The sequence below is a fragment of the Meriones unguiculatus genome, chromosome 7, assembly GCF_030254825.1.
Source record: "Meriones unguiculatus strain TT.TT164.6M chromosome 7, Bangor_MerUng_6.1, whole genome shotgun sequence".
NCBI classification, from domain to species: Eukaryota; Metazoa; Chordata; class Mammalia; order Rodentia; family Muridae; genus Meriones; species Meriones unguiculatus.
In genome coordinates this window covers 76596707-76613217 of record NC_083355.1, presented here as the reverse complement: position 1 = coordinate 76613217, position 16511 = coordinate 76596707, and the positions used below count along the sequence as shown (strand labels likewise).

Here is a 16511-nt window from a genome sequence, read left to right as displayed (position 1 = left end):
TGCAGTCAGGATGTATTTAAAGTGTACTGTGGGAACAGTAACCTCTCTCTTTCCTTCTTTCCTTTCTTCTTTTTATTGTTGTTTATTTATTTGTTTGTTTTTGAACCAGGGTGTCTCTACATAGCCCTGGCTGTCTTGGAACTCACTATGTAGACCAGGCTGGCCTCCAACTCATAGAGATCTGTCTTCTCTGCTTCTCAAGTGCTGAGATCAGAGGTGTGTGACACCGTGCCCCGTAGGCATCATCCAGATCTCCCTGGGGCAGTGTTGCCCTAGAAGACACTGTGAACACCGCAGTGCTGAAAGGGCCCTCCTCACCCTCCATTATCAGTGACAGCCACACAGTGAAAAGAGTCTTCCTGCTGCTTCCCAGGCCATACCCTGTCAGGGCACAGTGTTCCTACTGGGCTCATGGTACTGAATGAGATGAAAATCCAGCATCAGTTTCCTTAGGCAGGTAGAAGAGTCCACATCGCTGGCCATAAACTCTCAATACTGCAAGTCTGTCTGTAACTCATTCCGAACTGAAGCTGGCATTTGTGATAAGCAACTGATCTCCCAGCAGTGAAGATCACCCTGCCCTAGGGGTCAGGAGCTTGAAAGTGGGTAGTCTCTACAACATCAGCCTTGTCCCAGATGAGCTGCACTTGGGCAAGAAAAGTTTTGTGGTATTCTGAGGGTAGCCACCAGAGAAAACTGCTTGGATGTGAATTTAAACTAACAGGAAGTCTTTATTAGCCAGCCAGCGACTACACTGGGTATTTGGGATCCTAGTGTAGCATTTGAGCTTTTCTCAAGGTGGGCTCTTTGTTTTTGTTTCTTGAGACAGTCTCTCAGTGTAGCTCTGACTGTCAGGAAACTCACTGTGTACACCAGGCTGGCCTCAGACTCACAGAGATACACCTGCCTCCGCCTCCCAAGTGTTGGGATTAAAGGTGTGCACCACCATCACCCAGCCTCAGAGTGAATTTTTTAAATATGTCTTTTATTGTTCCCAAAGATACTCCAAATTGTACTTATAATTCAGGATCTTATTCCTAGAGCTGGGTAACTGAGGTCTTATTCATCAGCCTGTTGCACCGTTCCCTTTTCAGACATACAGATACCATCCAAAAACTTTCTGATAAATCCTTGTTTTTAACTGTTGTGGCTTGCTGAATCAGAGCCGCTGAATTTGAAACAAGCTCAATATCATTTCCTTCATGGATTAATTGATCCTCTGGGCCTGAGAGACAGAACAAGCAACACCTGTCCTCAATCCGAACCCTGTGGATACATTTTTCACCCAAGAAATTTCACACTTCAACCAAAGACGCATTCTCCTGGATAATGATGCTGATGGGGAAGTGAGCATACACTGACCTCATCTTGTAGCAGAAGCCCAGTGTAACACCCTTGATCATGTTCTGAACATGACTGCAGATGGTTCTGACAGTGGCCAGTTCCTTTCCAAATACCCCACTATTTGTCAGCCCGGAGCCACCTCTTCTTCTTTCCACGAAGACTCAGCTCTACACTGACGTGAATGAAGCCCCTCCACAGAGCTCCCCAGGGCCTTTCACAATGACTGTGTGCCCCTTCTAGAGTGATGCCGACATTTTCTGGGGTCTCGACCACCTGATTGCCGAGAATGGTCTTCGTTCTCATAGTAGATGGGACAAAGAGAGCCTCAGAGTGAACTTTTAAGCAGGAAAACCATGTTCTGAGTTGACATATTTCACTTATCAAGAACAGCTAGCCAGAAGCAGAACTACATAATCCAAAAAGTAAGGTTAGTACAGTTAGGGACTTTCCTAGAACTATGGGCTTTGATGGATTAGGTCTCTGTTTTGTTTTGTTTTTCATTTTGACAAGTTGTGCTGTCTACATGCTGAGTTTTATGGCCCGCTGAGCACTTTCATCATGGAGTCTGTTGTGATAAGGTCTGAGGCCCTGTTACAGTAGAGAGCTGAGGCTGCGGCTCAATAAGTAGAGTGCTTGAACAGCATGCGTGGAGTTCTAGGTTCAACGTGTAGCAGCACATAAACTGGACATGGCAGGGTTGTAATCCTAGCACTTGGGAGATAGAAACAAGAGGAACAGAAATTGAAGGTTATCCTTGATTGTGTAGTGAGATGAAAGCCAGCCTGGGCTGCATGAAACTCTGCCTCAAACAACAGTTGTAATGGTGCATCCCTGCAATCCCTGTACTTGGGAGGTGGAGGCAGGAGGATCAGCCTCAGCTATTTGAGACCCTGCCTCAAAAGCAAAACAGAAGGGCTGGGGAGATGGCTTTGTGGATAAAATACTTTCGATATAGGCAGAAGAAACTTAATTCAGATTCCTGGCACCTAGTAAAAGTTATACATCTGCAGTCCAAGCACTGAGGTGTAGAGATGAGACGACCCTAGAGGCTTATTGGCCAGCCAGTCCTAGACAGTCAGCAAGCTCCAGGATCAAGAAAGACCTTACCTCAAAAAGTGAGGCTGAGGGCTTACAAGATGGTTTAGTGGCTAAAAGCACTGCACAGGCCTAATGACCTGAACCCCTGTGTATTAATCAGCTATGTAAAGAAGCAGAACTGATAGAATTAATATGTATATAAATTCATATTCATATATGTATATCATATACACACTTATATACATATATATGTATTTCACATACATATATGATTTATTAGGGAGGCTTACAGGCTGTGGTCTGAGGAGTCCAACAGTGGAAGTCTCCCAATGGGGAGGTCAAGGATGGAGTAGTTGTTGAGTCAATGAGACCGAATGTATCTCAGCCTGGTGCTTGAGTCCCAGGGGATTCTTGGAGAGCTGCCAGACTTCAGTCCCTGCTGGAATCCTGAAGAAGCAGGTTCTAGTACTGGCAGAGGACCTTAGCAGCAGGATAGATGAGCTTCCAGCAAGACGGAGGGCAAGCAGGCAAGGAGCAAAACCTTCCTTCTCCCATGTTCTTTTATGTGGGCTGCCACCAGAAGGTACGGTACAAATTTAGAGCGGGTCTTCCGACCTCAAATAATCTAATCAAGAAAATTCTCCTAGGAGTGTCCAGCTGCTTCTGGTCATAGCCAAAATTAACAGCTAAATTGACAGCTAAAATCAACCATCACACCAGGAGAGGTGGAATGAGGGGACCGGCTCCACAGAGCTGTCCCCTGACCTCCACTGTGACATGAGCGCACTCCAATGCTAAATTTAAAAGATGAAAATGACAATAAGAAGGCAGAGAGTCATCGAGAAAGTCATCCAACTCTGTCCTACACAAACACACAGCTGGGCACCTACACCCATATACACACATGCACACACAAAAGTTAATGGATTTTTTTTTTTAAATAAAACAGGTGAAAGAGAAAAATCTGGCCGAGCAGCACTTTGAGGACGTGAGCAGGGTATGTATGCTGTTGGGGGCTGCCACCCTCCATCCTGCTTTTCATGGTCTGCCTGGACTTAGGCATTCCAGAGGACCCTGGCCCAGAAACGGATGAAGGTGGCCTACATCACAGAGCCACTCTTGGCCCTGGTCCACAAGAAGCTAGGCTTCTGCTGCCGCTTCCACAAGACAGTCGATAGGTACAAACAGTGCTGGGCCATCGCCATTCTTGAGAGTGTCAAAAAGAAACCAGAAACCGAGCACAAGGCTGTAATGAGACTTCCGGCTGCAGTCCAGGCAGAAGACTGAAGATGGAAGGCCCATCTGTGCAGGTCAAGGAGATGTGTGTGTCAGTGGAGGAGGCTGAGTGGCTGGTGGCTAGCGAACTCAACAAGGGCATGTGTACAAAAAATTGAAAGCCTCATCTCAGGAAAGTTTAAAGGTGGTCAGGAAGATAGACCACATCCTGGATGCTCTGTAGCCTTGTCTGTCCTATGCAGAGCAGTCACATGGTGCCTTCCCTTTCAGATAGCAGTGGGTGGGGGTAGAGGAAGGTTAGACACAAGGATTACCCAGGCTGGTACATGAGATTTGTGAAAAAATGACTTCAAGGAAAATAAGCCCAGGCTAGTTTCAAAACTACCATGTATCTAAGGGTATCCACGAACCTCTGATCTTCCTGCCTGAACCTCCCAAGTGTTGGGATTCCAGGTGTGTGCCACCACCCTGGGTTTATCCAGGACCAAGCTTGGGGCCTTGTACATTCTCCCAACTGATCTGCACCCCCCAGCCCCATTTCTAGCAAAGTTTCTTCTGTAAAGCTGACTACAAAAGAAAATGTAATGTTAAGTGATGGGAGCTGGAGAGATGGCTCAGGGGTCAAGAGTGCTGGCTGCTATTCTAGAGGACCTGGGTTCAATTCCCAAGCACCCACATAGCAGCTTACAGCCAGCTCTCCATGGACCATTACCCACTTCTAATCCTCAGGGTCACTAAGTGTTCATGTGGTGCACAGACCTACATCCAGACCTGTACAGATAAAGTGATTTTAAATCCATACTGCTTATGGATTACCAGCTTTGAAAGCAGTAAAAGGCGAAATAGGAAAAATACACTAAATTGTGAAAATCTTTAAATTGTGAAATCTTTCCCATGTCCTTTTATCACAGGTTTAGAAAAAAATAATACAAGAGTTCACATGGAATCAGAAAAGACCACAAATAGCCAAAGCAATACGGAAGCAGAAGGACAATACTAGAGGCATCAAAATACCCAACTTCAATTTATACTGTAGAGCTGTAGTGATAAAGACGGCCTGGTGCTGGCATAAGAATAGACAGAGAGACCAATGGGTTCGCATAGAGGACCTGGAAATAAAACAGCAAAGCTGGGCCCACTCACTTTTTGACAAAGGAAGAAGAAATGCACACTGGATAAAAGGTAGCGTGTCTAACAAATGTCGCTGGCCGAGCTGGGTTTCTCCCTGCGGATTATCTGTCGCCTTGTACAGAAATCAATTCAAAGTGAATCAAAGGCCTTAGTTTAAAACCCAAAACACTAAAAATTGTAGAGGAAAACACCATGGATCCCTTTCAGGATATTGGGGGACATAAAGCCTTTTTAATAAAGGACCTATAACATAGGAACTAGCCCTAAGCATCAACAGATGAGATGACATGAAAAAAATCAAGTTTCTGGACAGCAAAAGAAGCAGTCAGCAGAGCCCACCAACAGCCCACAGTGCGGGAGAACATCTCTACCAGCTACGCTTCAGGCATTGGGCTGATATCCAGAATTTACAAAGAATTGAAGCAATTAAACACAAAGGAAATAAAACTCTGAATCAACAAATAGGCAAGTGAACAGAATAGACAGTTTAAAAAAAAAAAAAAGGTAACACAAATGACCAATAACTATTTTTAAAAGTGTTCAATGGACCTAGCCATCAGGGAAATGCAAATTAAAACTACCTAGAAATAGAGCCTCACCCCAGTCAGGATGACTATCATCAACAAATGTGACAGCAAGTTCTGGAGAGGATGTGGAGAGAAAGGAACTTTTATTCACTCTTTGTGGAGATGCAAATTAATACAGCCATTGTGAAAGTGTGGGCCAGGATATCCTACAACCAGGGTAGCCAGCCTGGAGCAAAAGTGAGGTGGAGGCATGTCCAAACCCCACAAATCTTGAGGCCCACAGGAGTAGGACTGTTTCCTCCCTTCTCTGGGGCTGCATGCCTGAGCGCACACAGCTTTACGGCTCCCACCTCGGCAACCCTTGAGGTAGTCACGTAGCCTGGCAGCCAGGTTTCAGGCCAAACTTCGTCTGCCCTTAAAAGGTCATGTCCAGCAAGCACCCAGGATCCCTCTTCATGCAAACAAGTCATTCCCAGCACCTTAGCCCTGGCCAACGATGTCCACTCACCCCATAGCCTCTACCCACTCCCCAAAGGGCTAAATAGCCTCTGTCCCCGCCTCCAATTAAAGGAGCTGTCTCAGTGAAGCTGTCTCCCGAGAAGGCCCACTGAGATCCTGTGCCGCGCCCACCTGCCCCAGCAAAGCCTCCTCCAGTCCAGCTCAGTGTCCAACCCTGAGGAGGAAGCAGACACAGGGCGTAGAAGTCAGTTTGGAGATTTCTTTAAGAATTAAAAATAGAACTATCGTACGACCCACCAGTTTCCCTCTGGGGCATAGACGCAGAGAACGCTGTATCTTACCACAGAACTGTTCGCACCCGTGTTTAGTCACACTTTAATCATAATAGCAAGGACTTGGAATCAATCCAGTTGCCTACTGACAGATGGATGAGTAATGAAAACTTGGTGTATATAAAAAGTGGAATACTCTTGCTGGATGATAGCCTCAGGTCCTGAGGAATTGAGTCAGGCTGTTCCGGACAGTAGCCCCTAGCCAGAGAGAATGGCTCAGCCCCAGCCTCCACTTGAAGAAATAAGCCTGGGTATTAAGAACAACCCGCCTTGCTCCGAGTCAGGCCACAAAGGATAGCTGTATCTTCCTGATGTGTGTGTGTTCCCAGCGGCTCTAAATGCTCTGAGTCTTCATCATACAGAAAGTGTTCCAATAAAGCGGTCTCAGCCTATTAAGATGGAGCCTTAACCTCCAAGCCACCTCTCCAGCTCCCGAAATTGTAAGATTTCGACTGCCAGGTGTATCTCTATAAGTCCGTTAAGCTATATGGACTTTGGGTCTGGTTAATTTTGGTTATGCGATATATTTATTTGCAAGACTTTTTTTTTTTAATAATAAAGTTTGCTTAAAAATAAAATTTAAAAGATCTTTAACATGAATTTTTGTTACCTGACATAATTTTGGAAGAAACGTAAAAATGACTATAACTAAGTCACTGAAATTTTATCTAAAGAGCAATCAAATTTCCAAATGAAGATATTTTGCAAATGAAGTTATTTTCAACCCCAGCACTCTAGGGGCTGAGACAGTAGGGCTGCCATGACTGAAGCCAGCCTGGGCTACAAAGAGATCTGGTCAAACACACACACACACACACACACACACACACACACACGAAGACACCTGAGGAGATGGCTTAGTTGGCAAAGTGCTGATTCAAGCATAAAGCCTTGAGTTCAGATCCCCAGAACCCAGCACTGGGGACATGGAGAAAGGCAGGTCATCAGAGCCCACTATGTAGCCAGCCTGGATGACTTTGTGAACTCCAATGAGAGCCAGACTCAAGAACTAAGGTGGAGAGCAACTCAGGCAGATGCCCGTGTCAGCTTTTGACCTCTACATCCTATACATGCACATATGTGTACATATATACACCCACCTGCATATGTATAACACACACACACACACACACACACACACACACACACACGAGTTCCTTAGTCCCTACACAGGAAATAAGAAAAAGCATTTCTTTGTTTACACTGTGTATCTCCTCAAAGGCAACGTTCAAGAATATTTTTCAGATTCTGAGCTGACTCACACCAGAACCTATTTATAACAACACGCTTACAGGGAATTTCTTGGGATCAAAATCAAATAAGTAGAATTCTGAAGGTTTTCAATTCAGTGTTGCTGCTGGAGAGGTGGCTCAGAGGGAATGAGTTCAGTTCCCAGAGCTACATCATCAGGCGACTCCCAACCTCCTGAGACACCAGTTCTAGGGCATCTCGTGTCTTCTGGGCTCAGCAGGGCCCACATACATGGTGCACAAAAAAAAAAAAAAAATTTAAATAGTGTCGCAATAAAGACTTCTTGGAGGCAACCAAGGGCGACAATAACAGCCTATATTGTTTTGGGAGTATTTTGAACTTTCTGTAACTTAAAAGATTTTTCATGCCTGGCTCTGGGTTTTTTATAAGTTTACAACTCTTGGGAGGGGGGACATTGTTACCCAAGTGGTGTAACTGTTAACTTCATTACTTCGCACACGCACACACGCACACACACACACACACACACACAGACATACAAACACAAACATATTTGTTATGTATAATTTTAGGTGTACATAAAATAACTTTTAAATTTTAATTTACTAAACTTTATCCAAATACATACACACACAAACACGTACACTTTATTATATGTAAATTTTGGTGTATATAACATAATGTGATTCCATGTGGCATTTTAAAGCATCCTTGGTGTTCCTTATTCTTCCTCTCCTCTTCTGTCCTTCCCCGAGTATACCCCTACCATCTCCACTTCTCCTTTCATACCACCCACAGCCTGCTATTTTCTCTGGGGTGCTCCTCACACCGGCCTCCCACGGTCCCCTTTTTACTTTTCTGGTGTTTAAGGTTACACTAGGTTAAATACTCATACCTGAAGATTTGGAGCCAAGAACCACAGATGAGAAAGAACAGGTGTCTTTCTGGGTCCCCTCATTCACCGTAGTATTTTCTAGTTCCTTTCATTCACCTACAAAGTTCATGAATTCGTTTTTCTTACGGCTGAACAGCATTCCACAGTGTATATGTACTGCGTTTTCATTATCACTCCATCAGTTGAAAACATTTCAGCTGCTTCCTAGCTTTTATGGTTAGAGCAGCAATGAACATGTGCAGTCGGACGTTAAGTCCTTCAGGCACATATATACCAAGGAGTGCAATTAGCTGGGTCATACGATAGAATCATTTTTAGCTTCTCAAGAATTCTCTTGTGGTTTGCACGGCGGCTGCACCGATTTGCAATTCCACCAACAGTGAGTGGGGAACCCCACATCCTCACCAGCTTTTATTGTCAGCTTTTTTTCTTCCTCTTAGCCATTCAGTCTGGACTAAAAATCAAATCTTGAAGTTGTTTTAATTCCCATTTCTTTAATTGCTAAGGATGATAAACATTTTTTTGAGATATTTCTTAACCGTTTTGTTTCTTCTTTTGAAAACTCTCTGCTCAGATTTATAGCCCATTTTAACTGGGTTGTTTAATCTTTGTTTCTTGAGTTTATATATTCTGACCATTAACCCTCTCTCAGATGTTATTGTGACTGCCCTCAGAGCCAAGCAGCTGCCATCTGGGGGAGTTCAGCTGTAGCCCCCCCCTTGTGAAAGATCATCCCACTTGGCTGCTTGACTGATGGGTTACACCCACTGAATCGAACTGAGGTTCTCTCCAGAGTATCCAGCTCTTCCCTACCACCTGGCTACTCTACACACAGCCTGGGGCAAAGGCTACAGTATAAAAGGCCAGGGAAGACTTCAGGGTCTCCATTTGTGGTTAGCAATGGGGAGAGACATCCTCATCCCTCCTGGGTAAGGCTCCTCAGGTGTGGCCAGTTGGAGGAGTGTCCACTTATCTCAGTAACCCCTCAGCTAGACTCTGTAATGAAGCACAGCAAACTCACATGTTGTTGATTATTAATATTTAATATTGATTTATCTTTTAGTTAATCAGTGGTCATTCCTAAACCAGCTGTATACCCAAATCACCACACAGAGACTAGGATTTCTTTAATTAACCCAGAGCACAATGCTGGGCAATAGTTATTTCCATCCTAAACCTCCAAGCCAGCATAGTTTCCTCCCATTCAAATTTCCCACATTATACTTGCTTTTAGTCATATCTGAGGGCCAGTTCATTTCTCCTTGTGGTTCCAAGTCCTCTCCTGCCAATCTCTCCTCTCCAACTCCTCCCGTCCTTCTCCTCCCCTCTGTACCAGGATGTCCCATCCTATTCTCTCCATTGCTCAGCATTGGCTGGTGGTTTTATTGACAATACAGAGAACAAATGGTGGCATGTTTACACAAACTTGAGACAGGTGCTGCTTAGCACACTACTTTAATCCCAGCAGTTGGGAGGCAGAGGCAAGAGGATCTCTGTGAATTGAGGCCTGCCTGGTTTACACAGTGAGTTCAAGGGCAGCTGGAATTATGTAGAGACCCTTTCTGAAAGAAAGAAAGAAAGAAAGAAAGAAAGAAAGAAAGAAAGAAAGAAAGAGAGAGAGAGAGAGAGAGAGAGAGAGAGAGAGAGAGGAAAGAGAGAAAGAGAAAGAGAAAGAAAGAAAAAGAGAGAGAAAGAAAGAAAGAAAAGGAAGGAAGGAAAGAGAGAAAGGAAGGAAGGAAGGAAGGAAGGAAGGAAGAGAAAGAGAAAGAACTCTTTTCTTTTTTCACATTAGACTTCTTTTAGAAAACTATTTATCCACTTTACACCCTGATTGTAACCCCACCTTTTCTCCTCCCAGTCCCCCACCTCGAACGTCCCTCCCCAAATTCTCTTCTCCTTCAACTCAGAGAAGGAGGAGGGCCCCTCCTTCCTCTCCCCTCCCCATCCAGGTAACAACCCACCCTGAGACATTAAATTGCTGCCGAACTAGGCGCATCCTCTCCCACTGAAGCCAAACCAAGCAGCCTAGTTAGGGGAAAAGGATCCAAAGGGAGGCATCAGAGTCAGAGAGGCCCCCACTCCAGTTATTGGGGGACCCACATGAAGACCAAGGTACTTATGTGCAGGGAGCCAAGAACCAGTCCATGCATGCTCTTTGGTTGGTGGTTCAGTCTCTGTGAGTCCCCATAGGCCCAAGTCAATTGACTGTAGGTCTTCTTGTGGAGTCCTTGACCCCTCCAGCTCCCTCAATCGTTTCCCCAACTCTTCCATGTGACTCCCTGAGTTCTATCTAATGTTTGGCTGTGGGTCTCTGCATCTGTTTCTACCAACTGCCAGGTGAAGCCTTTCAGAGGAGGAGAGGGGATGGGGAGTGGAACAGGGGTGAACATTAGGAGTAGGGAGGGAGGCTAGAGAGGGTTGGGGGAGAGAATGGAAATCAGAAGGGAGTGGTGTCTCTGGGATTTGCCAAAGTCTTATGTTACTGGGTTCATTGCTACATTTCAATGGATTATATTAAAATTTTAAATTAGTGCTAGTTTTAAACTGACTTTGGTATTTTTTAATGTTGAAAATTGGATTTATTAGTGTTTGCGTGTATGCATGTGCCAGCGCCCTGGGTTTCAGTGGCTCTTCACTCCTGCAAGGCATTGCTTATCCTACTCTGTGTTGATGTTTACATGTTTATATGTTAATATCCTTTGACTCTCTTAACTGAACAGAAGACCTCTGGCTTTTCAACCAATAAAACATAACCTAATCTACTCGAACCCATCTAATCGAATCTAGAGGAAATTCAAGACAGTCTAAGGCAGGCTTCCTGGAACAGAGGTTCCCTGTGGAAAGGCACCTGCAGCAAGCTGATGACTGGAGCTGGATACCAGGAACTTGTGGTGAGAACCAATTCCTCCAATTCTTCTCTCACCTTCTCACGTGCCACCCCTAACTCCCTCCCAACAAATAAGTTAATTTTTTTAAAGTGAGATTTCCCTCAATTGTCTTAGGGTTTTACTGCTGTGAAGAGACACCACGACCACAGCAACTCTTACCAAGGAAAACATTTAATCTGGCTTACAGTTCAGAGGCTTAGTCCATTATCATCATGGCAGGAAGCATGACAGCGCACAGGCAGACATGGTGCTGGAGAGGTAGTTGAGAGTTCTACATCTGGATCAGCAGGACGCAGGAAGAGTTTCACTGGCTTGGCTCGAGCATCTGAAACCTCAGAGCCCACCCCCAGTGACACACTTCCTCCAACAAGGCCACACCTCCTATTAGTGCCACACCCTATGGGCCTACGGGAGTCATTTTCATTCAAACCACAACACTCATAAAGATAACACAAAGATGTTAATTCACTACAGGTCACTTAAGATTCCAAGGTATGGAACAGGGCACCCCAGAAGCAGAGCATGCTCAGTTCCAGGTCTAGAATTCTATCTCCTCTGCTGTAGGCTAGATTCACAGGGATGATGCTCAGACACCCCAAAGCTGGGAGACGAGTCTGAAGCTTTGAACTGTGGCTTCTCAAGGGTCTTACAACTGTTAATTATGTTTTAATTATAAAATGATGATATTTAAGTTCATAATAATAATTTCCCCAAGAAGTATATTTATAAAATTCATTTTCCAAGTGTTATATAGACTAAAAATAGTAAGAAAAAATAAAAACTCACGCTGAATTGATTTTTTATTTATTTGATATTATTGTGTGTATGTGTGCATTGTATGTTTGAGCACATGTGAAGGTCAGAGAGCAACCATTACAGTGCTAGTTCTCTCCCCACACCTGATGCTGGTACCAGGGATGGAACCTGGGCCGCCAGTATTCCTCAGCAAGCGCTTTTACACACTGAGCCACACTGTCAGCCCCACAGTGAAATGAACTCTGATTGGTCCACACTGACAAAGGTGTGAGGCATTAATTCTATATTCTGTGTTCAATAAATAAAGTGTAAACATAAGCTATTCTAATACATAAATAGAAGCTTTACACATCTAAAATACAGCATGTATAAAACATTATCTATAGTTTAATGAAATAGTACAATTTTCACTATAAATTATATACAATATAGAAATATACTTTCACAGCATTTTAAAGTTCAGAGATAACTTACATGGTGACAGGAGGGAAATAATGTCATATATTGAACTCTTTAGTAATTAATTGTAACAAGTATGTCAATGGAAGAAAAAGATGGTTGGTATAAAGAAAAATGTCTCAAAATGGCCAAAGTACCATTCTGAGGACTAACAGCGGAGTCTCCTGTTCGCGGATCGATGGTGCTGAGAGAAGAGAGCTTACCAAGGTCTGGACATGTGGTGTCTGCAGCGTCAACTCTGTAGAGTGGCGTAGCTGGGACAGGGGATTTAGAGAGTCAAAAATACCAGATTATCACCCCACATTACTTGCAAATAGTACTTTAGGAACACTTTTCCAAGGCAACGTTTATTTTACCATGTCTCAAAAGTACTAATCTCCCGCGGCCCGGTATTTCAAAGCAGTAGCCAAACCACCCTCCCCCTCTGTGGTCCCAGGGCCAGAACTAAGAAAACACGTTTCCCTGCTCAGCGGTGGGGACGGGAGGTTCTGACGATGCTGTTTAAGGAGACACTTAGGTGATCTCGAAGTAACAAAAGTTAATTAGGAGTATTTTATAGCACATTCACAGTTGTATTAGAGGGTTTCTGAAGATCTTGGGGCGATTTCCGTTTTTCAGATTTATATAATCTTTCTAGAAAAGAGTACACATTGGGTTAAGATCCGCTGTGACTGTACTTATTTTGGGAAAGAACACATATTCTGTCTTTTACAAGCAAATCCGTTTATAATTATACAGATAAGCAGTCAACTACATCTTATTTCCATATATCCCGTACCAGGTAATCACATTAGCAAAACATTTGTTTTAAACTGCATCCTTTAAGTAAAGTCTGCACCTGGAGGGGACGGTCAAATGGGCAGTCTGATCAAAACGCTTTGACATCCTGGGCCTAGAGCGACTCAGTGGCTACTGACCCACTGCTGCTTGTTTTCTGTTTCTTCTTTTCCGACTCTTTGCTCTTTTCGGTAATTGGCTGCAGTCCAAAATGTTATTTTTTTCAGAACTTGCTGCCGAAGTTTAGGAGGTAATAAGGATATCTGACTCTTCAAAATGACAGCATTTTTCCCAATGCAGTCAAGACACAACCTGTCAATAAAGCATAGGGGAAGGGTTAGCTTCTGAGCCCAGGTTACACAGTACCTGTTCAAGGTGTATTTGTTTGTCTTCCTTTGCAGGGCTGGAGACTGACATCAGGGGTGAGGAATTCCAGGCAAGCACTAACACAGAGCTATCCCTCCGCACTGAACTTATGCAGGTTTTTGTTTGCCTGGTGGTTTTGTTGTGTTTTTGGCTAGAAATCTTGGTTTTTAACAGCCAAGCCATAGCACCAGCCCTGGTTTTGTTGTTTTTCAAATTCATTATGTTATTTTACATGTTTGTGCCTCTGTGTGAATGTGCGCCATGAGAGAGCAAGTACCCCCAGAGGCCAGAAGAAGGACTCCATGCTGAGACCTCAGGACTTCAACAACCACAGAGGAGAGTCACTTCCCCAAAGCCCTGGAGAGGAAAGCCTAGCTTTATCAGAGAAAGAGCAATTCAGTCAGTGGGTTAAATACAGCTGGAGGTCAGAATGGCACAGCAAAGTGAGGCCAACACTCAGGTGGAGGTTGAGCAAGGCAGTGGGGGCCACCAACAGGCATGACAGCGCAGTCTCTGACCCATCAGTGTTCCCTGGGAAGTTCTCCTGGGGGATCTGCGTGCTTTCCGAAGAGGACATCCATGACGACCTCCTGTCTAAGTTTTTGTAACAGCCCCAAACTGCAGACATCCTAAATATCTATCTTTAGCCCTGTCAATCATGTCCATAAGACAGAACCTTAACAGCCTTTGCTAACACAGATATAGACCCATTGTGCTTAAGGATTATATACTTACATGAGGGATACCTAGTCCATAAGACAGCATACATAATTTGTTTCATTATATGTACACGCCAGTGATAAATGCCTTGGATAACATTTAAAATAAAATAATCACATAGACCACAGTGTGGACAACTCACCATGGTGAGTAGGTATCACACAACAAAACCACTACATTCCTGTCACACTCCTGTGTGTTGTGTGTGTGAAGGGTATTGCATATGAGTGTGCTGTATGTATGCAGCATGTTCAAGTGTGTGCACATGCATGGGGCTTTGCACAGCAAGCAGAGGTCAACACTGTCTTCCCAGTCACTCTCCACATGATTCTCCACAGATTATTATGATGGTGATGATGCTGGTGATTTTGAGGCCTGCTCTCTAACTAAACCTGGAGTTCAGTAACTTGGGTAGCCTGCCTGGTGGCCAGCACCAGGGACCTGACAGTCTCCGCCTCCTCGGTGCTGGGATTACAGGCACCTGCCATTGTGTCCAGCGTTTTCCACATGTACTGTGGCTCCAGACTCAGGCCCCATGTTTGCATGGCCAGCACTTTACTACCCGGGCCATCTCCTCAGCCCTCATATGTTCAAATTATGTTTAGCATTAGCTGAGTATTAGACCCACATGTGGCCCAGTGTTGGTCTCCTCGGCCTGCTTCCAGGCCACCTTAGTTTTACCTCTGCTCTTTCTAGGCCAATCACTGAGAAATTTGTCAGTTCACCATAAGCTTGTTTCTTTGTTGAGTTTAGCTTCGTGTAAAAAATATTTTCAAAACAAATTTATATAAATGTTTTTGTTTGTTTTTTTGAGACAGAATTTCTCTGTGTAGCCCTGGTTGTCCTGGAACTCACTCTGTAGACCAGGCTGGCCTTGAACTCAAAGATCTGCCTGCCTCTGCCTCCTGAGTGCTGGGATTAAAGGCATGGTCCGCCATGCCTAGCTGCGTGTCAATTTTTTAAATATTAATTTTGATATATATGTTCATGTGCTTGTGTGTTCTTATGTGCTCCACAGGTGTACAGCTCCCCACAGATTGCAGAAGAGAAGGGTGTAGAGCTTCTGGAACTGGAGTTATAGGGAGTTTCGAGCTACACACTGTGGGTTCAGGGAACTGAACTTGGTTAGATCCCCTGCAAAAACAGCATGTGCTCTCAACTACTGACACAGTTCTCTAGCCTGATGTACTCTGGCCTGCCACAACCGGCTTTAGAGAAATGGTCTTACCTTGTAGCCAGGTGGGCCTGGAACTTACCAAGTGGCACGGGTTGGTTTGAGCCCCCACTCCCCCACTCAGCCACTGAAGTGACTGTACCATCCTGCTCGGCTCCCTTACTCCTCCCAACTCTCCAAATATTTAACCTCCTCCAGCTTTACCTTGCTTTCCTATCCAGTTCAGGTCATCTGCACTCCATTCTCTTGCCAGCAGCTAGGATTCCCTCTCCACTGTTCCTGTTACACCATCCTGGCCATCTCCAACCATTATCAGGTTCTCTGCCCCTGGGATTAGTTGCCCTGTGAAGCTGAAGTAAACCACAGCTGTGCAGACAGGCTACCACTGAACTAACTACTTTCTCTCCCAAGCATCACTGTGCCCACAGTCCTGGCCAACAAGCTCCCAGTGAGCTCCAGAGACATGTCAAGTCTTTGTCACTCTTCTCAGGCTCACATCTTCATCTCTTTTTCCTCACCAGATAACCCACTACCAATAAAACTTTCTCAATGACCTGTTTTTACATTTTCTTCTTTTCTCCACTATTTTATTTCCTGTTTTTGGTGAGCCAAAGTGTTTGATGTGTAGACACTTCCTCACTGAGCTGTACTCCAGAGCTCTACTATGTATCCCATTTGACAAATGTCTGTTTGTCTCTTTAGCTAAAATCTACTTCTTCATGACTCTGTCATCTGGATATGGGGCACACACCTGTAATCCTAGCATTTTGGAGACAGACAGAAGGTCTTTGAGCTCTAGCAACTAAATAACAGCTTCTGTGTTAAAAGAAATTCTGTTGTTGTTGTTGGGTTTCTCTAATTATCCCTGGCTGTTCTGTCCTAAAACTCACATTGTAGTGTTGGCAGTTGGTCTGATATTGGCCTTCAAGATCTGGTTAAACCCTTCCTTGCTGTGCAAACCTATCCTTGCTGTGTAAACCTGCCTAAGTCATTATATCTGACTGGTTGATTAAACGGCCCATACTTGGGCAGGACAGAATTGGTTAGGCATGGCTAAGGTTCCCCGGCTTTGGGTTCAGGAGACTCACAGGAGTCAGATGGGAAGAGAGGAAGGAGGAGGACATCATGTTGGGCTATCATGGAGAAGAAACCACATAGGCCAGGAGGAAGGACTCCAATAATGACGTGAAAAGGCCC

At 44.5% G+C, this 16511-nt stretch overlaps 1 protein-coding gene and 1 pseudogene across 3 annotated transcripts in view; both read right to left on the bottom strand.

Annotated features, from left to right (window-relative positions):
* Positions 1–1059: 1059 nt before the first annotated feature.
* On the bottom strand, positions 1060–1647 carry LOC110556909 (large ribosomal subunit protein uL6-like; annotated as a pseudogene).
* A 9570-nt stretch (positions 1648–11217) lies between these two features.
* Klhdc1 (kelch domain containing 1) overlaps positions 11218–16511 on the bottom strand; it is a 38191-nt gene continuing 32897 nt past the window's right edge. For all 3 annotated transcript variants that reach the window (XM_021650939.2, XM_021650938.2, XM_060387570.1), the window contains one exon: positions 11218–13366. In XM_021650939.2, coding sequence (XP_021506614.1) covers positions 13180–13366 — 187 coding nt within the window. In that variant the 3' untranslated portion in view covers positions 11218–13179. The remainder of the gene's footprint in view (positions 13367–16511) is intronic.